Consider the following 26,415-nt stretch of genomic DNA (forward strand, 5'->3'; position numbering starts at 1 on the left):
CACGTTCTTGTCTGGTTAATAGGATATCTTAGATCTTCATATCTATTTCTGTACTCGGTTTGTTGCACTACATTGTTTGGGTTGTAGTGTAGGAAGACAATTTGTCCTAACACAGATACTTTGTTGAAACAGAGGAGAGAGTTTCTGTACCCTTTCAGATAATTGTTGGTATTAATTTTCATTTATTTCAAAATTCAAGTGGTAAGTTTCCTAAAGGTTAATTGCAATGTGGGAACAGAGCTCTTTATTATACTGTGCACTTGTAAGGGAATGAGTGTAAAGGCAAAGGATGTTTTACTGTTACTATGAAAACAGCACAGGACCGTAGGGCCCTGAAGGGAGCTTGGAGGTAGATGTGCCCACCCCTGGCCCAGGCTTTACAGGAGACTGAAGTTGCTTTAACTTGCACTAGACTAGGCCTTTCAGACTCAGTCTGAGACCCACTGAGCCAAAAGGGTGAACTTGAAAGTCCTGTGTAACTTGCTCCGTGGATACAGAAGCCTGCCAGTAGCAAACATCTGAGCCCATCTGAGCTTTGACTTAATGTCTATTGCCTACTTGTTTGGGAGAAAAAAAGCCATACGCCTTTAAATGTTTCCCTTGGTGCCTATGGATCTCTGATTTTGAATTCACTGTTCTAGTCCACATTCTCTTGTCCTGGGGTCACAGGGGTGGGCATGTGGGACGGGGGTATAGGAACTGCTTTTAGTGCCACCAGACAGAAGGCGAATGCAACACAGCAAAGGAACACAGGGACTCGAGAGCCAGATGGTCCCGTCCCAGTCATTGTAAACCCAGATGTTAATCTACATCTAACTTTATACCTTGTGGTCAGTCTTGCACACCCACGCTTTCCTCTTTACTGCAGGAGCTAGAATTGCCTTAGACTCGGCTCCATTATTAACTCCTCTGCTTCCCTTTGTGTTTGGCCTTACTTCCCCTGAGACCAAGTCCATGGTCCTCCTGGTTTTACTCCAGAGACTTAGGCTGCTTCCTCTAAGATTCTCTGTTGTCCCCAGGCCCTTCTGAGTTGCACCCTCTCTGAGCCTTCTTGCTAGTCCATTTGTGCTCTGGTGCTCCAATCAACACTAAGCCCCACCCGCAAAATGTGATCTATCACATTCAGCCTTGAGTTCCTGCAACCAGAGCGTTTTGACACAATACATTATGGTAATGCACAGCACATAGAGACATTACCACTCACGACTTTGACAGAGTACACTGTGAAGTCTTTGAAGGCACCATTACAATTTATCTTGTCATTCATGAGAAGATCCAGTTCAGCTTTAATGTAGATGAACACAGTGTGGCTTTTGTCTTATTTAATTGCTTGTGACCTTTTTAATTGCTAATTTAACAAAATACCAAAGGGTTTTATCTCAAGTTAATGGTTTGGGGAGGGGGGCTTGTGTGTTTGTTTTTAAGACATTCTGGTTCTCCTCTTCACTTTGGGAAGATAAAACGTCATCTTGAACAGAAATAGGGTTGAAATGTGAAGTTGATAGTACAGTAATGATTTTTCATGTGCAAATGGCACAGTACCAAGTGTCTTGCATGTACGTTTGGGTTCCCCCTTTTCCAGGGTACAGACCAACCCGTTGCATTTCTCCGCTCCCCAAACATACTACTGATTCAGTGCTTTTGCCCCATGAGATGGGGAGCCATGCATTGGGCTCACCTGCCTCTCTTGCTGCTTTGTGTTCTGTAGCTGGTCAGGACTGGCCAAGGGTCAAGAGCTTCTTCTGCCAGTGCCGTCTCACATCCTGCAGTCCTGACAGGAGGGCGAGACATGTGCACACATAAATAAGCCCTGCACTCAGTGGCTCTCTTAGCCCACTTGAGAACTGGTAGTGAACTTCGGAGCTGCTGTCCAGTTTCAGCAGATGATGACCTGCTTGGAGGGGATGCAGGATTGAGCAGCCAGCAGTGGAGGGCATGCCTTGATGCTCTGCCTTCCTGTTCTTAAGATTCAGCAGGGCAAGGCATCAGGAACCGAAACCCTCTGTGCGCTGTAGATTTACCCTGGCAGAGAGCAGGAGGTCAGTGTGCGAAGCATTAGTGTTGAACCAGCTCCAGCTGTGAAAGTCTTGGACAAAATTAATAGAAGGAAATTGACAAGCTTTGCAGGTTATTCTATAGCTTTAGACCTTGACTGAAATCCTATCGCCTCATCTGCCCATTATTAACATTTCAGCAATATATAAAGTTTTCATTAATCTCCCACAGTAAAGTTAGCCATGAAAACTGGCACTTGTTTGAGCTTTTAGGACACATTAGCTGGTGTATTAAACAGAATGTGTCATTCTTCAACGGCTTCTGCAAGAAGCTAAATCAATTTCTAGCCGTATTTATGCACCACTTTATCTAAAAGCATCTGAATTATCATTTACAGCTAAGATGCTTTATTAGCAGCTGGCATTGAAATTGCTCAGGAAAAAAAAAAGTATGTCACGTTATAGTAATTGGTTTTAATCCAACATAAAATGTAAAAATCCTAAGTGTGGGGTTTTGTTGTTTTGTTTTGTTTTAGTAATTGGCATTTTAGCACAATGAGCTATTACTCTTTCCAAGTTAAATACCTGCAGTGTTTAGGAAATACCAATTAGTTAATGTTCCAGAAGTTTGGAACTCAGAGCTCAACTCTGTCTAATTCAGCTCTGTCTAACGAGTCGGTCCCAGCAAGGATGGCAAAGGTGGACTTTGGTATTTAAGAAATCAGGACTGCGGGGGCTGGTGAGATGGCTCAGTGGGTAAGAGCACCCGACTGCTCTTCCGAAGGTCCAGAGTTCAAATCCCAGCAACCACATGGTGGCTCACAACCATCCGCAATGAGATCTGGCGCCCTCTTCTGGAGTGTCTGAAGACAGCTACAGTGTACTTACATATAATAAATAAATAAATCTTTAAAAAAAAAATAAAATAAATCAGGACTGCTTCCTTTATAATTTTGTATATAAAAAGTCCTAAGATAGAAATAAATGCATTTGGCAGTGATGTTTCTGTTAAAATGTAGTTTGGAGAAAGTGACTGTGTTAAACTTTCCCCCAGCCCCTGTTCTGATGTCATCTTACCCAGGAAACATTGATGACCATGATCTGTCCTTTATCACCAGTGCTTCAAAGAATGATACCAGTCAACAGATGGCTCTTGCAGAGATGGCATGTCACTCAGTTTGTCCTGCAATAGGATGCTGGTTAAGTCACGGCCTCTCTGAGCACAGCACCTGGTGCTCGTACTGCTCTTACACTGGGCTCCTGCCTTCGCTGCACAGTAGCTAAGACTGACTACCGGGGTGAACACAGCCATCACTGACTACCCTCCCGTGGCTTACAGTCTAGAGGCAGAGACAGATAATGGCTTGCTGGTCACTGTTCTATTAGAAGATATGGATGCAGTGTCAGGATCAGTACTAGATTTGGGGGCTTGGAGTCAGGGGAAATCTCGCTTTCCGGAGCCTCATTTGAGCCAGGCTTTTGAGAAGGGATAGGGAGGAGAGTGGTAGGGAGTGAGACAGGAAACAGGGTGCTCTGGGCACATGCAATGTGCTCTAAGATGGGGCTATGTCCAAGGTGCTGTATCTCATCCTTCCCAATGGAACAGCCTATCACAGGTGCTGTATCGTCTGTTATGAATAGCCATAGTGCTTAGGAGCAGAATCTACAGTTCCTAGTAACTGAATTCAGTGCAAAAGAAAAGGAAACTGACTTCTTTAAAAGGTCAGCCTACAGAAAAGCATGAAGCTGTCAGGCTATGGAACAGCAGTTTACACTGTGATGCCCAAAGTTAGTACTTTCTGTCCCACCAGCTCCATCTGAAGGAACTCCTCAAGTTCCCTGTGGTTTGCCTGTAACAAAGTGTGTGTGGCCTGGGATATAGCTTAACTTCTCATCAATTTAAGATGGGAAATTCCAGAACCCTCCATGTTGTCATGAGGCTTAACATGAATAAAGTACTTGATATCATGGCTGACCTGGGCAGCAGACTGGCCATCATTTATTTGACCAGTTAGTGTGAACATACCAATTGTGAATGCTATTCTCGGGAGAAAGCATAAAGGTGAATAAGAAACTTGACTTAACCTTTGTGAAACTTTCACATTACAACAGAGCAACCACTAGACAGGCCTAGAACAAGACTGAGTATCATCCCCTATGGCTACTGTTTGTTAATCATTTATGCATTAGATTCTTTACATGAATTTTTATATCTGTGAATATCAAGGGTGAGTTCACAAGGTAGATCACACCTCAAATTAAAGATCACACAGCAAATTAATGACAGAGGTGGGAGTTGAACTAGGTCTGCCCAGCTGTAGGTCCGGTATATACCAGCTACTTACTATACATGTGTGTCAGAGCCACCAAAACAGATTTCATTGAAGAGGTGAAGTCTGAACTAGCCTGAGGAAGAGGAAGATTTTGGCTGTATTGGGGTGGAACTAAAGGAGTAGTCTGGGCCGTGAACAAGGGCCAGCAATTGTACCTCAGAAGTGTACACCCCAGACTCTGGGGACCGAACCATGGTTTTGCTTTTGCCTGGTATAACCAGTCTGCAGAGTTTGGGAGGCTGTGAGAGAAGGGATTATGAGGACTGATGAAAGGTTGGAAACTGTTCAGCCAGTTCATACGCTGCCCTCCCTTAGCTGCTGGCTGTAGAAAGGGCTCCATTCAAGAGGCCTGGGATCCAGGGAGAGTTGTAGAGCATCAGTCTTCCCGTTTGTCACCGATGTCATATTACACAGTGTATGTGAGTGAGTGAGTGAGTGAGTGAGTGAGCGAGCGAGCGAGCGAGCAAGCAAACAAGCAAGTGTATGAGTGTGTAGATGAGTGAATGTGAGTGTGTGAGTAAATGTGTGAGTGTGTGTGAGTGCATGTATGAGTGTATGAGTGTGAATGAGTGAATGTGTGAGTGAATGAGTGTGAATAAGTGTGTGAGTGCATGAATGAGTGGGTGAGTGAGTGGGTGAGTGAGTGAGTGCTTGAATGATCAATGAAGCCTCAAGAGAAATGAGCCAGAAGGTCTTGTGGCCAGATCACAGAGGCAGCTTTGCAGTCCCAAGGCCAGCAAGAAAGAGGCTTCCACCTGAGGCAGGGGATGCTGTGGAGCACAGCTACTGAGCAGGGAGCTACTGAGCAAACAGGGTAGGGATTTGGAAGGGTTGGAGTTCTCGTGGAGCTGCTTGATCCCTGCTCACACCTGTCTCCCCACTGCCCAGCCGAGGGCCCGCTTTGGCATAGCATAGGCAGTGTTTGTGGAATTAACTGTTGGATGATTAATACGATAGCATTCTGTTTACTGGAATGGCATTATTAAGTCATCGCTCAGCCTTTTCCCCTCCAAATTAAATAGCCCGTATTATTTTAATTTATCCCAAAGCATTTTAAGCAGACACCATTCGCCAAGCCTCATGTATCTTTATGTCTTAAACTGTTCTTTTCCTCCCCAGGTTCAAGGGCAGACGGAGTTTTCGAGGAAGATTCACAAATTGACATCGCTACAGTACAGGATATGCTTAGCAGTCACCATTACAAGTCATTCAAAGTCAGCATGATCCACAGACTGCGATTCACGACGGATGTGCAGTTAGGTGAGTCATGTAGAGATGCAGGCAGAGAAGGGCATACAGCTCTTATGTGACCTAGGTGACTGAAAAGAATTTGTTTTCTGAGGAAGTGTTAAACAATGAAATTTAAAGTACATCCTTTTCCCACCTAAGGGTTCTGTCTTGTCTTCTCTATGAAGGAGATTAGAAAGAGAACTCACCTGAGACTGTCCTCAAATGGATAGACTTTGGAGAAGAAGTTCCAAGGCTCCTCTGGTCCTGAGGATGTCCTCAGCTCCAGAGGATACTGCTATGCACCTATCCTTACTCCCCAACCTCATAGCTTCCTTGTTTACAAAGCTTCTTAATGATCTTACAGGTTACATTTGGGTCTGACTAGAAAATCTAGTACTCACTCTCAACTAGTGTTTGGGCTTGATTTGCTCTGGTTAAGCACTGAATTTCCGCTTTTACTTATACCTAACAGGGATAGAAAAATCACCATAGTAGTCAACAGGATATTAATACATCATTGTCATCGTGGCTACGTTGTTGAGGTGCCCACTGTGTTTGAGTCGCTGTGCTAGATGTTTCTCTTGTGTTCTTTACTACCTAGAAGGTGGCAGGTTTTGCCATTCCACTTGACAGAGATGGTGAAGCAGGACAAAGATAGCCTCATCCCCAACTCATTCCACTCAAGCTGGTGGTAGTATTATCTGGAACTCAGGTCTGACCAGATCACCTCCTCTGCACTCTAACAAAGGTCCCCATGCTGGGGAGGGAAGAGTACAGTACCGGCTCACGCAGTGATGGAGCTGAAGCACTACCCTGCCACATCTCTCTCCCAGGTGGCCTTGTTTGCTGTTGCATAAGGGGATAAAGATTTCATCTAATTCTAAAATTGCTAAGTTTATATTTCTCATAATGAAATCTCTGATATTGGCATTAATCTGAACCTAGCTAATACATCATGAGCCTCAAAGAGCTCTTGCGGTATTCTTTCCCAGCTGTACATGTGTGCAGGAGTGTGAGCCTGCAGAGGCCAGAGGGTAGCCTCAGGCGTCTTCTTCGGCTCATCTCCACGTTAGCTTTTAAGACAGGGTCTTTGACCAACCTTGGAGCTTACCAATTTGGCTAGACGGGCCAACCACAAGCCCCTGGGATCCTCCTGCCTCTGACACCTCAGTCCCGCCTTTCTACTTGAGTTCTGGGAATCCTAACTCAAGTCCTCAGGCCTCACTTTACTGAGTCATCTCCCCAGGCCCTTCCCAGTTTTATTGGCAGGCGCTTGCCATATGCTGAATGCTCATTTAGCTTCCTAGTTAAGAGGTGGACAAGTGAGCTTCAGCTGACTTAACACTGTCTCTCTGAGCCTCGGGTCTGCTGTCCAGGAGGTCAGCCAGAGCTATACAGTAAGACCCTGTCTCAAAAGTGAAGTTAAGAACATAAAACTTTGAGTACTGTATCCACGAGGGATGTGCGTCTCTGTTTCCTCTCATAGAGATGAAATGCAAACACTGCTCAGAAAGAAGGCAGGTGTCTAGGGATGGCATGAGCATTTGCTCAGTCTGCTCAAGGTCCTCCATTTAGTATCTCCCCTGACCCTCCAAAAGAGGGTTGACCTCTGTGGTAGTTGGAAGTGGCACTATTAGGAGGTATGGCCTTGTTGGAGTAGATGTGTCACTGAGGAGAGGGCTTTGGGGTGTCAGATGCCCAAGCCAGGCCTAGTGTCACTCTGTCTTCCTGCTGCCTGCAGATCCAGATGTAGAACACTCAGCTACCTCTCGAGCACCATATCTGCCTGCATGCCTCAGTCCTTCCTGCCCTGATGATAATGGGATAACCCTCTGAACTATAAGCCAGCCCCAATTAAATGTTTTCCTTTCTAAGCGTTGCCATAGTCATGATGTCTCTTCACAACAATTAAACCCAAACTAAGACAGCCTTCTCCCAAATGCCCCACACAGGAACATGTGTGGCTTTGCAGGGACCTACATCATTTTTCTAGAGCTCAGCTTCTCAAACCACAGGCCTTGATGCACATGAGCTCACAGAACTAAATGTGGAAATTTCAGAAGATCTGATGGTAGTAGAAGGTTACTGAGTATACACTTCAAACTTGATTCAAAAACTAGTGTGTGATGACTCTGAGGGGTTTACCAGGGTGGATCGCCTGATGTCACTGCAGCCTTGGTTCGGAAAAACCAGCATCTGTACTCTGCAGTGGTCACACGCTGCCCATGCTGTCACACCACCTCATACCAACCTGACAGGAGCACCTCGGCTCACATCTGGGCAGACTGTTACTGTCACATGTTCTGAATTGTTGTGTTCATACTATACAATTTTTCTTCCTCAGGCTGGAAAAAAGGCTCAGTGGTCAAGAGAGTTTATTGCTTTTCCAGAGAACCTAGGTTTAGTTTCCAGCACCCACGTGGTGTGGAATAGCAAATTCTATTCCAGGGGACCCTACACCCTCTTCTGGCCTCCACACATGGTGACTGTCTGAATGCCCTGGCATTACTTTGATGTGGCAAGCCAGTGTGAAACATTTGAGAGGTCTGTTTTCTGTGTCCATCACATAACAAAGTTCTCAGCAATGAATGAGGAGTTCACCCACTTATCAGTTAGCATCAGGGACTACAGGAAAAGCTGGGGGCTGTAAGAAGTCACCACCATTACCTTTGGAAGGATAGACAGACATCATCACTGGGTCTAAATAGCACTTGAACTTCCAGAGTAAGCATATTGCATCTGACATGCTGGATGTGATGGCCACACCTGACGCACCCCATCCTCAGCTGCTCCTTTCCTTCTTGCTGAACCCAGAATTTGCCAACTTGGCTATGCTATTCAGCAGTCCAGAAATCCTCTTGTCTTCACCTCCCCAGTACCAGGAATACTGTACACTGCCGCACCTGGATTCTCCACATGGCTTCTGGAAAGTCCAACTCATTCTTGTGCAGAAGACACTACCAAATGAACTGCCCTCTTCAGCCTCAGGGTCTGCCTTTTCTGATGCCTTCTGAAACTTTTAATTGTTTGTTTGTTTGTTTGTTCTGTTGTTTTTTGAGAAACTTTAATTTTTTTCAAAATTGGTTTTTAATGATGGTTCTTAAACGCTTTAACCTCCCTTCTAGCCCACCACCCACCAGAGATAGTGGAAAAGAAAGGATACGAGGGAAGTGGATCTTTTTAGAAAGGTTCTTTGGAGCAACTCCCTTCTGTGTTGTTTGGAGATCAGTAGTTAAGTTCACATGTTAGCTACGCCAGCCCGGTCTACTCACAGATACCTCAACGGTCCAGTTTGATAATGTAGGGATAGCAAACACGAATCAGCAGCAGTGGCACTGCCTACCAGAGACATCCAGGCCTCAGCCTTGGCACGAGTCAGCAAGAGGGACCCTGAGGGATGCCAGGAGAAGTTCTCAGCTCTGTCTCTCTCAGGGAAGCAAAGATCAGGGAAGACTTGAGACCTACAAGTATTGCACAGCTAGCTCTATAAGCAAGCCAAGTTCAGCCTCCATCACTGTCCATTGAGTCCTGTTTATCCCCTCCAAACATCACATGTCCTTCATGGGTCTTGCCTCAGCAAATGCATCTGTCTCAACTGACATCACTCTGCCAGTCAGCCCAAGTCCTTGGAACCAGCCACAAACTGCTGCACACCACCAGAAGTTTTTTGGTATGTTTCTCTCTGTGGAGTCCCAGCAAATGCAGCTCAATTATGAAGTGTAAGGCGGACCAATACATGTGTGTTGTTAGCAAAGAATCCTCCATCATGTGTCCTCTCATGTGCTATGTCTGCTTCAGTGAACTGTTCCTTCACTAGTCTGCCTTAGTCTTTCACTTGTGTCCACTTTGACGAAATGTTCCTTCACATGTTTGCCCCAGCAAAACACCATACAACTGACTTTCCAAAGAACCCTTAGGTTTCCACTCCAGGCTTCTTTCTAGAAAATCCTACAGGTAGTTTAACTGCTATCAGGCCAGGGGTCCAAAACAAGGTGTTCCACAGTCCTGCCACTCTGTCTCTGTGTGAGAAGCCAAGCCTGGAATGACCACAGATCCCAGGCCTGTCTCCTACTCTTCCCCAAAGGCAAAAGGAAAACTTGTACTCACCAGATTCCTATCTGCAGATTCATCCCCAGAAAGAGAGGCCTCAGAGTCTGATGTCGGGACTAGGTTTAAGTTGTACCTTCCTTCTGTACTGTGGTGGCACCCTGGACACATCCCTTCTTTCTTCTGCCTTAGTCACTACCAATTATAAAACAAATGTTTTTCTAATGCTTTTCTTGTATGGTTGTGTGCAAGTGTCTGGCCACTGAAGCTGGTTCTAAGTGGTAGCTTAGTTCTAAGTGGTCATTGGTTCTTGTGCCTTCAAGTGGTCATTCATGTGCCTTTTGTCATCCTTCCTAGTCTCCATCTTGCAAGTGTTAAACTGGGTTGCCCAGATTTGCAAATGGCTCTCTGAGCCTCACTTGTAGCCACAAAGGAAACCAGTGAGATAGAAAAGGAGAAAGATCATGTTTCTGGTGTCTCTCCCCAGAGAAGTAGTTCTCTGAAGTAAGACTGGAGAGATCCCAGCTCCAGGATACTTGCCAGGGCATACATGGTGCCCTTTGGTGCACAGTCCCAGCTCTGGGGCAAGTCCAAACCAGCCCATCAGAATGCATTTATCTTCTGAGCTCAAGCTTTACCACTCAAAGTAGAATCCTTAAGTGGTTTTTCCTAAGGAATTGTGTAACAGATGAACTGTCCTTGAGTATTGTGTAGTAAGTTCCCAGGTGGGTCAAGTCCAGTGTCTACCCTCAGACATTCCCTCCTTACAAAGCACGTGACCACCCCCTCAACTCATAGTATACACTTACACACAGCCATCCAGGAATTCTTTGCCTTGGTTCAACCCAAAGTTTAGGGCATCAAACAGTTCTTTCTCCATGAGTAGTCAAGTGAGCAGGCACATTCTGAGATCAGTAAATCATTTATTTTATTTCACCTGACTAGCCAGGTGCTTCGGATCATTGCTGACACTGATGGATAGTTCTCTCCACCCATCCATCCTGTGTCAGTCACATCAGAGATTTCCTATGGCCCTGCAGTGAGTGCCTGCCTCTATGAGCATTTGCCCAGCATCCCTGCTTACCCCACAGGGAGCCACCGTCCACACGAATCCATTGTATGCAGGCCCACACAACAGAAGGTGGAAACCTGGGCCTCTGCCCTGCGGCTGCAGCTGTCTGTCTTCTGATGGTGCAGAAGGGGCCCACACTATAGTTACCATCTGCCATTTACTTCTAAGAAAGTCAGGGATGAGAGAGCTTTGCTCTGTAAGACTCAAATGTAAACCAGTTTTCTACCAATCTCTGACTATGAAACACAGTGGATTCTGTTAATAAACTCATGACAAAGATGTAATTATTTAAGATATGATCAAGAGGGACTGTTTGTAGTACTGCTATAGCTCAGTTTGTATACTGCTTGCCTACAAACATGAGGATCGAAGTTCAATATCCAGCACCCATGTAGAAGCCAAGCCACAGTGGTACGTGATTCAATCACAGTACTGGGGAGGCAGAGACAGGAGGATGCCTGGACTTTGCTGTTCCAGTCAAGCCGCATGGGTCAGCTCCAGGTGAGTAACCCTAAGGTGGGAAGTGATTGAGGAGGGGGGGTCTTGCATTGACCTTCAGCCTCCACACACATGCACACATATGCACATGTGCTTGCGTGCTTGTGCGCACGATCTCGAACACACACACACAGCAGGAGCCTAGGCATGCAGCTCAAGGAGGAACGCTTCTCTGTGCCTGAGCCCCTCATTTCTAGCCGTAACACTGCATAATGGTGATTATTTGTAGTGACCTGTGGAAAAGTCAGAAGTTGCTATCATTTGGTTTATGTATAGTATTTACCTGGTTCTTGAGTCACCAGACTCTCTACACTAATAACTGAAGCCACAGAACTGTCCTCTAACATACCAGTGGCTTACCTGAGGAGACTAGGGTTTAGGTAACTCGCCCTGGATGCAAACCCTGTCTATGCTGTAGGCCACTAACTGTTCACAGCATACAAACAATGTTGTAACCCCAGTTCCTGACTGAGGAAACTGAGGCCCGAAGGATTTAATGAGACAATACCGTGTGTAAGAGGCACGTAGCTATTATGTAGCTACTAACTAACTTGCTTTACCTCCCATTCATTCATCAAGATATGGTGGGGTTTCTAGGGGATTGGGACTGAAGCCTAGTGCCAGACCCCAGCTGTAATACTAGAGATGCCTCAGACATTCTCAGCCTGGCTTGCACAGAAGGCATTGTTTCCAGCAGTGAACATCCTTCCCTCTGCTCCTCTCTGGCTCTGGGTCCTCTTCCAATCCCCATTAGATAGGGCCAGCCAGCTACCACACCTCCTCCCTCCACGTAGACCTGATCCTATCTGTGGCTGTTTCTCTGATGCATTTGAGAGTGTTTCATCATGTCTGCTTGAAAGTTCAAATGCCTTGAAGTATGAAGATTGCCTGCGCTAATACCAGGTTGAGACTATTTCCTTAACTTAACCTTCTGTGGGCAGGGTCCTGTGTACCAGGGCTGATGGGACAAGCAGGCTTGCAAACACTGAGATTATGGTGGTGGGACATTGAAGATGCACCACAAGACCAGCCAATGAGAACAGGCAGCTGCAGCCAGGGCTCTGTCCCTCCTCCTGCCTGTGTGGTGTGCATAGTTCTAGGTAGACAGTTCTTTTGTGTAGTTTTTAGCCAGGTACCTGTGAAGAATTCATATACTGAGGAGGTAACTGGTCCTCCATGTTCCTGGCCAGGTCACTACAGTGATTCAAGGGGGCATACATCACATGTGACTCCACATCTGACCTATATGGTCACTTGATTCAGCATTGACAGTTATGCAGCTCAGTGATTGGCCCCCTGATTGAAACAAACAAAAATCTAGTGAGTTTAATACTAATAGTAACAGGACATAACTGATGGTGGCCTCTGGGAAATCCTGTGTACTAGAGCTAACACAGTGGCTTGTTGAGGGAAGATTCTGATGACTGCAGATGTCAGGATTTGTCTAACTGTGTATCTTCTCCAACATCTCTCCCAGAACCGCCTTTGGGAGAATTCCTGTCCAGCGATCTGGACTTACTCAAAACAGTGTCAGATTCCTTAGTGGCTGAGAAGGAATTAAGCATTGGTGGGGAAAAAAAGGAGAGAACATGAAAATGGAGTAGAACTATAGCAACAGAAGGAGCTGGGGTAGTTTCCTGAAAGTTCCACCAAGACTACCCTTGATTAGCGCCCTGTCCTTGGCATTAGGCTCTACTAGGATGGGGGGGCCATTGCTACTTCCCAGATGACCTCAAAAGCGCTCCTGAGCGTCTAGACTCCCTTTCTCTCACAGAGAACTTAGCCCCCATGCAGAGGCAGCACTGAGCCTATACAACCTCAGGTCCCCTGAAACAGGCCTGTCTTGTGCCCAGCTCTGTGCTGAATGCTGCCATGCTGGCTGGGACCACCCATTAGTTTTTGTGCTCAGGACAATAGTCTAGTTGGTACTCACTTGTCAGCAGATGTGTTACCACACACTGGTGCTGTCTGCTCTTGGCGGAGGCTCCCGATGATGTGAGATGACACTCCTTGAGCAGTGCTGATGAGCCTTCAGCCCACAACTCCCTGTCTAGGGAAGCAGTGCTCTCCAGGCTCTGTCGTAACTGCACCCAGTGATTTTCTCCTGTTTTGAGTGCCTAGCATATTGTTGGAGGGTGCTTTTCGTACTGTGATGTGTTCTACCAGTGTGTCAGAAGTGCTGGTCTGTTAAGCCTGCTAGTATGGAGAGATGAATTATGGTTACAGCTCTGTCATTAATGGGTGACATCAGACAAGTCATGTCCCTAGCCCTGAGCCTCAGCATCTTCCTGAGGAAAATAAAAGCCTGGTTGATCTCTGAGGTCTCATTAAACCCAAACAGCCTGTGTGTCTGATCCTATGTGTAAATTCAGACAAGTCTCAAAGACTTCTCTGACTTCTCTGTGATGCTATCGATTGCCACATATATTCAGCAAAATCCACTCTGGCCAAGGATTGTTCATTGGCACTCCCAGAGGGCTTTCTGGGCCTTTAGGCTCTGTGTAACCTAAAGACAAGGATTGTGGAACTGTATCAAAAACTGCTCCTGGATTTAACAGCAGTAGGCTTTGTAGGCTCAGATTCAAAGTCATAGGAAATTGATACATGAGCCCCACCCTGTACAAGCCAATAACCAGCGGCTCAGGCTGTCCACTCAGTATGAAGTGGCAGCTGCTGCAGTATTGTCAAGGTGGTGTCACATTTCCCTAGTGGTGGATGGTATTTTCAGTGTGCCTATGACAGAGTGTTCCTCAGAAAAAACATGAAACAGCTCTCTCGTGTGGTCTTGATCCCAATTTTGCAATTTACTAACTTTTCCCCTTTCTGGGGTTCATCTCATTTCATTAGTTTAGAAAAAATTTTATATATATATATATATATATATATATATATATATATACACACACACATACACATATAATATATATACATGTGTATATACATACACACACATATATAAATATATATTTCATACCTACAGTAGTTTTATTAATTTCTTAAAAATTACATGCAATGTATTTTGATCATATTCACCCCCTCCTTCCATATCCTCCCTCACCCTTCTTCCCACCCAGTTTCATGTTTTGGCTTTTTTGTTGTTGGTTCTCTCTCTCTCTCTCTCTCTCTCTCTCTCTCTCCCTCCCTCTCTCTTTCTCTCTCAAATCCATTGTGTCCAGTTTGTGTTGGCCAACTCCTTCTGGGCCTGGAGCCTGCCCAGGAGTATGTCTGCTATACCAGGTCACACACAATAAGAGATAACTGGCTTTCCCTCTCTGAGTCTGAGTTCATCTTTAGGAACTGTAATATGGCTTGAATTTCTTGCTGCAGTACAGGATAACCATTTGCTGTGCTGTGCTGTGCTGTGCTGTGCTGTGCCATCCCATCCCCATGACACCCCAGGAGTGAACACTTTTGTTACCCCCATTTTACAGAAGGGAAGGCTCAGGCTCCTGGAAAAATAAATTTCTTTACTCAAGATAAGACCAGTGAGAATGTGCTCTCCCAGATCCTGGCCTCCAGTGAGACCAGAGTCTCCTGGAAACTTTGCACATGGACATTCTCTAGCAGAAGTGTCTAGTGCTTACAGAAAGGTTTGTGCTGTGAAACTTGGTGATGGCGGGAGGATCCATGGTGATAGGCATGTTGGGCTGCCTGGCTAAACAGGCATTCTATGTTTTTTGTGCTTTCAAGACTAACACAGAGCAGACCCAGGTATCCAGGCCTAAGGCACATACTGTGCATATCCTCCCTTGGCTCCCTGCTATGCCATTTGACAGCAGGAGTCTGTAACTGTTATGCCTTACTTAGTTCTTGTACTGGTTCATTCTTTTTTCAACTTTGTACAAGTTAGAGGCATTTGGGAAAAGGAACCTCAATAGAGAAAATGCCTCTAACAAATTGGTCTGTAGGTAAGTCGGGGAGGGGGCGTATTTTCTTGGTTAATAATGGGTGTGGCAAGGCCCAGCCCCCTATGGGAGATGCTATCTCTAGGCAGGTGGCCCAGGGTTGTATAAGAAAGCAAACTGAGTAAGCCGGGAGGAGCAGGGTTAGTAAGTAGCATTCCTCTGTGGTCTCTGCTTCTGTGTCTGCCTGCAGGTTCCTCCCCTATTTGAGTTCCTGACTTGGCTTCCTACAGTGATGCACTGTGGTTGAAAGAGTAGGCCAAATAAATCCTTTCCTCCCTAAATTGCTTTTAGTCATGGTCACAACAGTAGAAAATAACTAGTCCTTAAAAGCTCCACGCTTGTGAATCAGCGTCCTGTGCCTCTTTCCCAGTTTGCCCAAAGTGAAAGCTGGAGGAAGTAGTGCTGAAGCTTGACCTAAGACTTTCTTAATCCAGAGTTCCTGGCCCTAACCACTGAGCACTGCTGCCTTTAAATGTAGACAGCTCAGGCTTCCTTCAGAGAGCTAGGTACTCAGTGAGCCACTGTCACAGAAGGACCTAGAGCAGGGGCTGCCCAAAGGGGGACCTCTGCTGCACTGTGGATGATGATATACAGTGCTAATTTCCTTTTATGGAAATATTTTGGTTAGTTAAAACAGACGAGGGTCCCCTGTGATAACTCTAAACCTTGGACAAATTGTTTCCCTGGAGAGTTGTAGCGGCATTAGAGTTGTGCTTTGTTTATTTTGAGCTGTCTTGTTAAGGAAGGATTTATATGCTGGCGTTGATGTAGGACAGCAATCAGGCAATGTTTTCTGCCTTTGACAGTTGGCGTGATAGTTTGCTTCCAGTGAAGTTTGACTCACTGTATCTGGAAGCTGTCAGTGTGCGAGCATGAAAAGGTCATGACGGATGGCGATGGATAAGTGGGCAGGGGAGGAGAGTTGGTAAAGGAGACAAATGGCCTCCCGTGCTTCTGAGGGAAGGGTTGACCCCAGCCACTCCAGGCCAAGCCCTGTGCTCTTCCTCTTTACCTGCTGGGGCTGAGACTGGGAAGCTCTGGACACCTTTAATGACAGTGGCAGGGCTCTCAGAGGAGCCCTTGACAGCACCTTGGGTGCATGCGAGCGTCTGGATGGAAGTGTGCATCTATTTATGGTCACTTCCACCACGGTATTGTCACTGCCCGCCCTTGCCGAGGTCCGTGAGCTCATACTCGCCTACACTAACAGGTGGGGAGGGAAAGCAGACTCTGAAATGGAAACGTGGGGAGTTAGCCACGCTTTTACAACACTGTCGACTTTATTAAAACACAGTACAGGTGCTTTCCCAGCTGGCACCACAGAGTAAAACAATAAGTAAGTAAGTACATCAAAATACTGTTGGGAACTGAAGAAATGGCTGAGTCAAAAGCACTTGCTGCTCTTCCAGAGGACACATGTTCGACTCCCAGCATCCACACTGCTGCTAACGATTGCCTGTAACTACAGTTCCAGGAGATCCAGGGCCCCCTTCTGGCCTCTGCAAACACAAGGCAGCACATGTCTGCAGGTACACAGACATACATGCGGACAAAATGCCCAAGCACATAAAATAAAATTCTAAATGAAAAGCAATACATACTGTTGGGTCCATGCCTCCTGCTGGCCAGAGCCGACTGCATTTAGAGTGGAGCCTTTGGGAAGCTTCCCTAGACCACCTTTACCAGCTCCCGTCCTGGAGATGGAATCCAGGCCTTGTCCATGTCAGGCGCTTGCCTGCTCTGCTCTGCTGAGCTCCGTTGCTGACCCCTATGTAAATATTTTTCTTTCCTATTTCATTTGGTATTATGACATTAGAATGTTTTTTAAGTCAAACTTTTCTCTTGGCTTGATTTTCTTGGGTCATGCTATATTTCATCATGGGTGTTAACATTAACACCTCAGTGTAACCATTTAGTTTGAAGAAACGTATATTTAATTAAGATCTACTTCCCTTCTTTCTTTGTATGTTTACATACAAAGACTTGCTTGCAATACTGTGTTAAAAATGACACCATAAGCCAGTCATGGTGGCACACGCCTTTAATCCCAGCACTTTGGAGGCAGAGGCAGGCGAATTTCTGAGTTCGAGACCAGCCTGGTGAGTTTCAGGACAGCCAGAACTATACAGAGAAACCCTGTCTTGAAAAAAAAAAAAAAAAGACACCATAAGGAGTCCCTCTGCATTTTCAGGGATGTCACACAAAAACTTTACTCATTAAGAACAAGTACAGGGGGCTGGCTGCTCTTCCGAAGGTCCCGAGTTCAAATCCCAGCAACCACATGGTGGCTCACAACCATCTGTAACGAAATCTGACGCCCTCTTCTGGAGTGTCTGAGGACAGCTACAGTGTATTTACATATAATAAATAAATAAATCTTTTAAAAAAAAGAGTAAGTACAGAAGTCAGAAGAACAACAATTGTGTGTTTGCTGGCTTGCAGATGTAGGTGTGGCATGTTTGACACATGAACATTGTCTGTTTTGTTTTGTTGTTGTTGTTGTTGTTGTTGGTTTTCTGAGACAGGGTTTCTCTGTGTAGTCCTGGCTGTCCAGAAACTCACTCTGTAGACCAGGCTGGCCTCAAACTCAGAAATCCGCCTGCCTCTGCCTCCCAAGTGCTGGGATTAAAGGTGTGCGCCACCACTGCCCGGTGAACATTGTCTTATACCCTGGGGAGAGAAGAGGGAAGTGCTGCAGGACCATTTGGACAGGTTCTCTTGACTCGGGTCTGAGCAGCCTGAGGGCTATCTGGGAACCTAGCAGTTCTGGATTGGAAGAACAGCTTTCCTATGTCTAAGCTCTGTAAATGCATCTCAATACTCCAGCCCCTCAGTAGACATGCATCCAACAAACCAGCACAGCTCCTGCTAACCCTTACAGTGCTGAGACGGTGGACTCTAGCACCAGAGCTCCTAATTCCAGGTCCCAGGCCACTTGTGAGTTGTGCGATCTTGGACAAGTTCCGTAGCCATCCTATGGTTCTGTTTCATGAGGCTACTAGAGCACACTGAGACTGTCCGACCTCTGGCACCTAGTAGACATTCACTGCTCACTAAGTGGACACTTAGTAAATTGACCAGTGTAACAGAGCCATGCCTGCTGGGTCTGAGGACAGTGCCACGTGATTCCTAGAGCTGGAACTGCTGGAAGGCAGTGAGTGCTCCTGCCAAGGCCACACCTTTGCCAAAGCATGGGGAACATGACAGCTATAGTGTCTGTGCTCTGCAGTCACAGGAAAGCCCTGCTGCTCTGGCCCCACCTTCTCCTTTGTACACTTGAAAGGCTGCAGTGGAAAATGGGTGCAGTTGTGTTGACTGACCTCCTGAGCACACACACTGCACCCTAGCTCCAGCGTCTTTAGCCAGAACATGGAATGAACTTGCTAGCTGGCATCCCTCCAGCAACCTTCCATCCACCCTTCTAGAATGAATGAATGAAATGAATGGATGAATGGATGGATGGATGGATGGATGGATGAGTGAATGTGTAAAAAGTGCTTGGGCTCCCAGAGGTCTCCAGGTTCTGTCCAATATGCTCAACAAGGGTGGTACCCGCCAGACTGCCTCAGGCTCTCCTAGCTTGCTTGCACTTGTCCAGTAGGAACAACCAGGCCTGTGGGGCCTAACTCAGCTTTAAGAGTCAGAGACTCACACTTGTCTGTAGTGAGATTATTAAACACACAAAGGATTTTTCTCATCTCGAAAGATTCCCTACAGGTTCCTTTAAATAGTGACTCCTGGAGGCAGGCAAGAGTTTTACAGATCATTAACTGCCTGACTGAAAGCCTGCAGGGCAGGGAAACTTAAAACTGAAGTGTCTGAAGTGTCGGGAGCTCCTGCCAATTACAGATCAATCCAAAATGAAGACAGAGTATCACTGGAACGGAGTCAGTGGGAAAATGTGATTTGATTCAGGAAGAAAATCTCATGTGTATGCTGGGTTTGTGGAGCACACCAGTTGTTTAAATGATGTTCCACCTGTCTGCCCATCTTGAGCCTTTTGCATTCATCTCCACATCTCCACCCCCAAACTTCAGTCTTGGGGTTCCCTTCTGTAGACAGCATCAGTGGCAGCAACTCCAGGACAGGGTGTCATTGGGAAGGGTTCTGTGGCCAAGTAGAGCATAGGCAACTGATGCACAGATACAGCAGGTAATGGATGAACTATGCGCTAACAATTTGCAGATAAAAATAATGGAAGTTAAAAGTGTGCTTTACATGATAAAAGAAAGATGAAAGAGGAGAGCAGTCTGTTACATGTGCGATGGTTTCAGGAGTCCTGCTTTGTGAAGTAAGCTCTGTTGAAAAGATTGATGCAATGGGACTGACCTTGGCTTGGAGCAGGAGCTGGTGATGTATGTATGAGCATCCCTCTGCTAAATGGACCCAGATTTGTAGCACTAATATACATGGGAGCCCAGAACCAAACTCAGTGTGGCAATAAATCAACAGCCACTTTGGGTGTCGTTTCTGGTTTATATCCCACTATTGTTCTATCACTTTAATTCATGTCACTATCATCTTTTCATCTGGAACAGTTTTATATAATTTTCCAGTGGAGTTACCTGACAAATCCTATCAAATTAACAAGGTACATTAACAGTATTGACTGGCTGCGGCTTCAGGAGTTGCATGGCCTTCGAACAAAATTTTAACCATCTCTGTCTGGTGACGAATTTTTTTTTCTTTCTTCCTTTCTGAAAGAGGAATGTGGGGCAGGGTTTATTTCCACGTAAGAGATATGCACATTTATTTTGCTCTGTCTGTTTTGACTGTTATAAATGTCAGAATAAGAAGCAGATAAGGAGGGAAGCCCTGCTCACCATGAACGTACTCCCCATCACCACAGCAGGAGCATACATGAACACTCAGCCCATCACCACAGCATGCACGCACATGAGCACTCAGCCCATCACCACAGCAGGAGCATACATGAGCACTCATCACCACTCCCATGACTTAAGTACTCGTCTCCTTTCATGGAACAATAGAGATGTCCAAATCCTTAACAATTAATGAGCCAATTGGAGGCAAGAGTGTAGTCATAGCCTGTTTTAAGTGAAACATAATCAGACTGTCTCCTAACAGCCTCTCAGTAGGCTGTGCTCAGGACATCATGCCTAACTGCAACATGTCCAGTGTAACCCCAGCATTTGGTTAATAAAAACAAACAAACAGAATTGCTGATTGCTGGCTCTACCAAAGAAGAAGGGCTCGAGGTCATCTCTGCGTTGTGCTTTCCTCTCCTCCTCCTCCTTCTTTCTCTCCCCCCCCCCCCCCCCCCCCCCCCCCCCCCCCCCCCGCCCCAGCCTTCTTCCTTTGTCTGACTGGTTTTGGAGTGAATCTGCTCATAGAGTAATCCAATTCATGGAGGAGGACAAAATCCAGTCATGGAGAGAATATTTGTTTTTATTCTTTTTTACATTTAAATTTGCTGTCAGGGTCGGGCTGTAGTGTGTGTGTGTGTGTGTGTGTGTGTGTGTGTGTGTGTGTGTGTGTGTTGGTTGAGGTAGGGGTATTAATTGAGCAAGGCTTAGGTGGGTTTTACCCTCTTTTGAGTTACTAATCTTTTATCACCAGTCCTGCTTGCCTTTGTCTTCTATCACAGTATATACAATTGACTATTTCAGGGTTTTTTTTTAATCTTGACTTCTTTTTTATTTTTTTCTACTTAGACCCTAACCTAAAAATTAATTACTTTTAAGGCTCCTATGGGGCTCACTCCAGAACACATATTAAAGGTTTATGTCTCACTTTATGAACAGTTTTTTCTTCTTAGCAAAAGAGGACTTGTAGACTAGACTTGGTGTGTCAGACAGAGCGTGTCATCTCCTAAATGCACAGAAGGCACCTTCAGCATGTGTCAGTCCTTACTGCAGACACCTCCTATGCCCTGCACCACATTCGTTCCTGGTCATTGTCTGGCATGCACAAAAAAAAAAAATGCTAGAGTCTCTTGGTTAGAGAGGCAAGGACCTCCCCCACCTGAAAACCAGGCTGCAAGATTTGAACTATTTTGTGGAAAGACCCTTTCATCTTCCTATGGCTTCCCTTAACTGTTCCTTGGGAAATTATGTAGTGTCACAGAGGGAGGTTCTGTGTCTTCCTTCCATTTTCCATGTAAGATATTTCCAGATCAGAAACTATATTGGTAGCATAATCTGTTACTTAGGATCTTTATTTAAAAATAAAAAAATCAAAATTAGCTTTAAATTTCCCTCTATTCCAGTTTATGTCATTACAATATAGACATAATGCTGTTAGCAGTATATGGGAAAATTGTGTATTGTGTCTCTGTTATGTCAGAAAAGGTACATCCCCTGTGGGCTTTCCATATAACTGTGGGTGGTCACCCCACACGACACACCTTGCTTGCTCAGGCAGCCAGACCTTAGATGCTGTTTAGATGCCCTGCCTGTTGGAAGAATCCCATGTTCCCTGAAGCCCTCGGAGCTCATGCTCACCCACTGTATGATTATCCAGCAGTTAGATCACTGCACTGAAGTTACGGGCATCTCATGCCTTCTTTTTTGTCACCCCCCCTCCGCCCCCCCCCCTTTGGCCTTACAGGTATCTCTGGAGACAAAGTAGAAATAGACCCTGTTACGAATCAGAAAGCCAGCACTAAGTTTTGGATTAAGCAGAAGCCCATCTCAATCGACTGTGACCTGCTCTGTGCCTGTGGCCTTGCCGAGGAGAAGAGCCCCAGTGAGTAGTCTTTTATTTATGTCTCCGTTTCTCCCCCTCCTCCCTGGGCGCCTGGCGCTGGCAGAATATATGACCACCATGTCCTTTTTTCCTTGGGCCTGTTTAATTCATTACCAGAAATTTCTTTTAATCAAACAGGATTGTGTTCTGATACCCAGAGCTTGATGGGAGCCCCCATCTTGTTCCATCTTGCTGTCAACAGAGACCCTTGAAGCCCGTGCTGGGGGGTGGGGGTGGGGAGTACCAGGCAGGTTCCTGCTGGGAATTTGCACCAAGAAAGTACGGCTTGATTTAATTTGTGCTCCTGTCCCTTCCCACTGGGGGAACTTGACCAGTCAGCCTGGACCTGCTTTCCTTGTGCCACTCTTAGAAAGTAGAGGATTTCCTGCAGTAGCCAGAGACTAGACTTAGGCATCCATCATGATGGAAGTGTCAGCACACCCAGATTATTGGCAGCCTGTGACCTCCAGCTTATAACTGAACTTATGCCTGGTCCTACAGAGAGGCCACTACACTACTGGACTGGCGTTCTTCCACTAACCACCTAAGCAGATACATTAGGGCATGTTATATTTTTGCAGTTAAGTAACTGAGTGTAGTATTTAGATTAATGACTTAATCATTTTTTAGGACTCCAGTCCTAGTAAGGGCAAAAGGGACACACAGCTCAGAGTAGAGCCTCTCTGGGAAAGCAAAGAGCCAAAACTTTCTTTGTGTTCTTGGTTGCATAGAGAAGGCCTGCAAACAGGGTTCCCAGACAGCTGCATCTCAGCATTTCCTGTTACCCAGGGCTCACCCCAGTAGCTCTTGGCTTAGTAACTTGAGGTACATACTGAGCCTCTAATTTGGGGGCCTATATTCCTGTGTCTATGAGAACAAATTCAGAGGACTTACATATTCAGAAGGAACACCAGGAAGGGTAAAGGCCAGGAAATGTTTATAATGTGGCTAATTTCCAAGGTCATCATGACTAAAAGGCTACCTTGCAGTGCCGAGCCCCTCAGCAAGACTTACAGGCTAGGCACATGCCACATGCCCCCATGACACGTGTTTAATTTTACTGTCAAATTCAGCAATGAAAAAGCTCCTTTAGCACAGCCTCCAGCTTGGCAAGAAAGCGACACTTAGGCAGGTAGAGAGAGAAGTGGGGCCATTTTTGTCCTCTGCTTGTCATCTCTGTCACCCCTGTGACGCTCTGACTACAGGACGACTGCCAGAAGAGATCCATGAGACAGTTCTTTGGTGCTCGTGGACCCTGAAGGCCACCATATCCCCTCAGCCATTCGTGAGCCTCACCATGATTCCACCCACTCTGTCTTGTGGCCAGAAAAGATGTCTTTGTCCTGGCATCTTCCTTCCTAAACACAGAGGATATTCTGAAGAGACACCTTATAACTTGTCTCAGTCATGGCATGTGGTCACCTGAGGTAGGCAGATTGGGAGAGGAATGAAACCTGGATTTGAGTTCTTTCATTGGCAGACACTTGCTGTGCCTAGGAAGGCTGTAGCCCAGGCACTGAAAAGGTGTAGCTATCACACACCCAGCTGTCCGGGAGGGAAGGGCAAGTCACAGTCACCCACTCCCCACTGTTTGAAAGGGTCAGGCAGTCACAGTAACTGCTGTGTGTCCTGTGTCCATGGCCCAGCCACATGAAAGGGTCAGGCAGTCACAGAAACTGCTGTGTGTCCTGTGTTCATGGCCCAGCCACATGAAAGGATCAGGCAGTCACAGTAACTGCTGTGTGTCCTGTGTTCATGGCCCAGCCACATGAAAGGGTCAGGCAGTCACAGTAACTGCTGTGTGTCCTGTGTTNCAGTCACAGTAACTGCTGTGTGTCCTGTGTTCATGGCCCAGCCACATGAAAGGGTCAGGCAGTCACAGTAACTGCTGTGTGTCCTGTGTTCATGGCCCAGCCACATGAAAGGGTCAGGCAGTCACAGTAACTGCTGTGTGTCTTGTGTTCATGGCCCAGCCACATGCTCAGCTTCAGAATACAGAACAGACAGGGCCATCTTCTCAATGTTGACTTTCTCTCCACAGTCCCAGTGTGCAAACCAGATACCAAGCCCTTGGGGGACAGGGGACTGTCCTTGACTGTCTGTTGCTGAGGAGGACAGCCCCCTGCCCTGTACTCTAGCAGGGCTTTTCAAGCCATATTCTCTGAACTCACAGGTGCTGGCCATGGGGAGTGGGGATGCTATTTGGGAGCCAAAAATTAAGAAGTTCACAGGTAAAACTTTACTTTTGGAGTTTTTTGCTTTAAAAAATAAAAAATAAAGCATTCTATTCCATGCAAGCCCATAACCCCTGCTCCAGTCAGGGAAGGAACCCAGCTAAGAGAAAAATGAACTGCAGATTCAGGGAGAGGCCTTGCCTCAAAGTGATATAGGCAGAGAATAATATTGGAGGTCATTTGACACCTTCTGGCCTCCATCCACACAAATGTTCAAGCTGATACACACAAATATAATAAATCAAGTTCTGATTCCCCCACACAGCTCTCACTGACATTGAAAACTACTGATTATTTAGGCCTCACAGGGCAGAATTCCCCATCTAGACCTTGGCCCCGGAGGTGCGCTCACAAAGTCTGTTTTGTGCTTTTGCCTGGCCCTACCTCTCACTCACGGGCATTGCCACCTTCTGTCCTTCTTTCCACTCCTTTCCATTCATTCCCTCAGACATTTGTGTAGACCTCTGGACAATGCAGTGTGCCGTATTATCTCCTTAGAGTCCTCCCAACCTCCCCCTCCCCCCATTCAGTCTCCACGGAGCTGAGTGGCCCAGCCAGCCCTGCCATAGTCTACAGGAAGTGTTGGTCAACTGAATGAGCCAGGATTGAGGAACCAAAAGTTGTCCCCTGTGATTCTTGTAAAAAGCCCACACCAGGATGTTAGTAAATGAATCAAATTGACATTGTGTGGTTTTATGATTTCCAGTATCTTCACTAAATTAATTCAGCCTGGATCTCAAAAGCCCCTCCTCAGGGCCTCACCGACACGGGGTTAATCTATGGGGCCTTGTGCTTTCTCTCCTGCTCTCCTTCTTGGTTTTTTTTCCCTAAAGGATTAATGGTAACCCTTTTTATCTTTTATGTCTGCTGAACCTTAGAAAAAAAGTTATTTTAGGAGCACTAAAGAAATGAAAGTCACTATATTTCATAAGTTTAGCCTGTGATTTTTATCAGCATAGTGATGTATGTTTGTAGCTGAGTTTACATCAAAAATTATTCTTAGGGCTTCTTGAATGAATTATGGCAAAGGGAAAGAGTCTAGAAGTAGATAAGGTTTTTGATTTCTGCAATATATTCTCTTTTTCATGTTTTTATCTCTCATAACACAAGTGTCTTCCCAAAGACTGGAACGTGTGACCAACTGGAATAATTTAGTTGTGAAAACAGAGCAGACGCGTTATTAAGCAGCCTGCTTCACAAAAAGACATTAAGTGTGGGGAGATAATGAAGCTATCCCTGCATTCTTACTTGAGACATGTTTGTCAGGATTTTGAACAGAAAAGAAATGTTTTAAACCCTTTGAATGTGGCCATTTTGCAGAGTTTATGAAGAAAGCTGCTGTCAGACCATTCATACGGTCGTCATAGGAAACACAACTCAGGTTTAATTGATGCTGCGTTCTAAAGTGTGAGAATAGCTGACTGGGCAAAGGGCTGAGCATTAGTATCGGTGAAACAGGAAATTACAGACGGGATCAGCGTGGCCAGGTCTGCAGCAGCAGCTCTCTCACTCCTGCACCCGGCTTCTCCCTCTTAGGCCAGAGTTAGAGAGAAGATTTATCACTCTGTCCCTGTGAGTGTTTAAGGACCTGGAACTTAATGACTAAATAGATACAAGCCTCTGAAACCTGCATGGATAAATCCAGACTCTAAAAGAATTCTGAAAATCTGAAGGGGGAGCCCTGAAAAATTAAGAATCTCTTGATTTAGGGGAGGAAAAGCCCTGCCTTTATTATTCAAATCAGAGTTCCTTCTGTCTGGCTTGCCTCTGTTTAGGATTTCCTTTGCTATTTTTTGAAGGGTTCCAACAAATGTCTCTCTCTCTCTCTCTCTCTCTCTCTCTCTCTCTCTTTTAAGTGAATTTTAATGTCTCTTAGCAGATCCAAGCTACACATAGTCTATGGATGGTCGGCTTCTTAAAAAGTGCTAGTGCTGAACAAACTAGGGACCTTTCTGTGACAGGGAAGGCACTCTGGCATCGTGTGGGTGTTCCATCACAGCAGATCTGGCCTCATCCAGAGAGGCTTCCACAGGATCCAGGTCCTTAAAGGAAGCAGCCATCATTAAGAAATCAGATTTAAACCTTAATAAAGTAGCTGTCATCTTTATAGCTGAAAAGCGCTCTGTATCTCAATTAAGTAGAGATAATATACAATCTTTAGGAAGCAGCAGAATAGAGGTAACCTGATTATGTTTCTTGCAATAGTATAATTTAAAGGAAATCTGATTCTGCTGCTGCTTTGGTTGTATTGGTGGGAGGTGTTTTGTTTTGCTTTGCTTTGCTTTGCTTTGCTTTGCTTTGCTTTGCTTTTCGTCCAAAACTGTTTGGACCAAAAATATGATCTCTCTAGGGTTAGGAGTTAGCTGCAGCCAGGACTCTAGTAAACTAGAACCC

The 26,415-nt window shown here is 45.8% G+C and overlaps 1 protein-coding gene across 4 annotated transcripts in view; it reads left to right on the top strand.

Annotated features, from left to right (window-relative positions):
- Mapkap1 (MAPK associated protein 1) overlaps nt 1-26,415 on the top strand; it is a 210,706-nt gene that overhangs the window by 162,175 nt on the left and 22,116 nt on the right. For all 4 annotated transcript variants that reach the window (XM_029473510.1, XM_029473508.1, XM_021184047.2 and 1 more), the window contains 2 exons: nt 5,447-5,587; nt 21,650-21,787. In XM_029473510.1, the coding sequence (XP_029329370.1) occupies nt 5,447-5,587; nt 21,650-21,787 (279 nt within the window). The remainder of the gene's footprint in view (nt 1-5,446; nt 5,588-21,649; nt 21,788-26,415) is intronic.

The sequence above is a fragment of the Mus caroli genome, chromosome 2, assembly GCF_900094665.2.
Source record: "Mus caroli chromosome 2, CAROLI_EIJ_v1.1, whole genome shotgun sequence".
Lineage (NCBI taxonomy): Eukaryota > Metazoa > Chordata > Mammalia > Rodentia > Muridae > Mus > Mus caroli.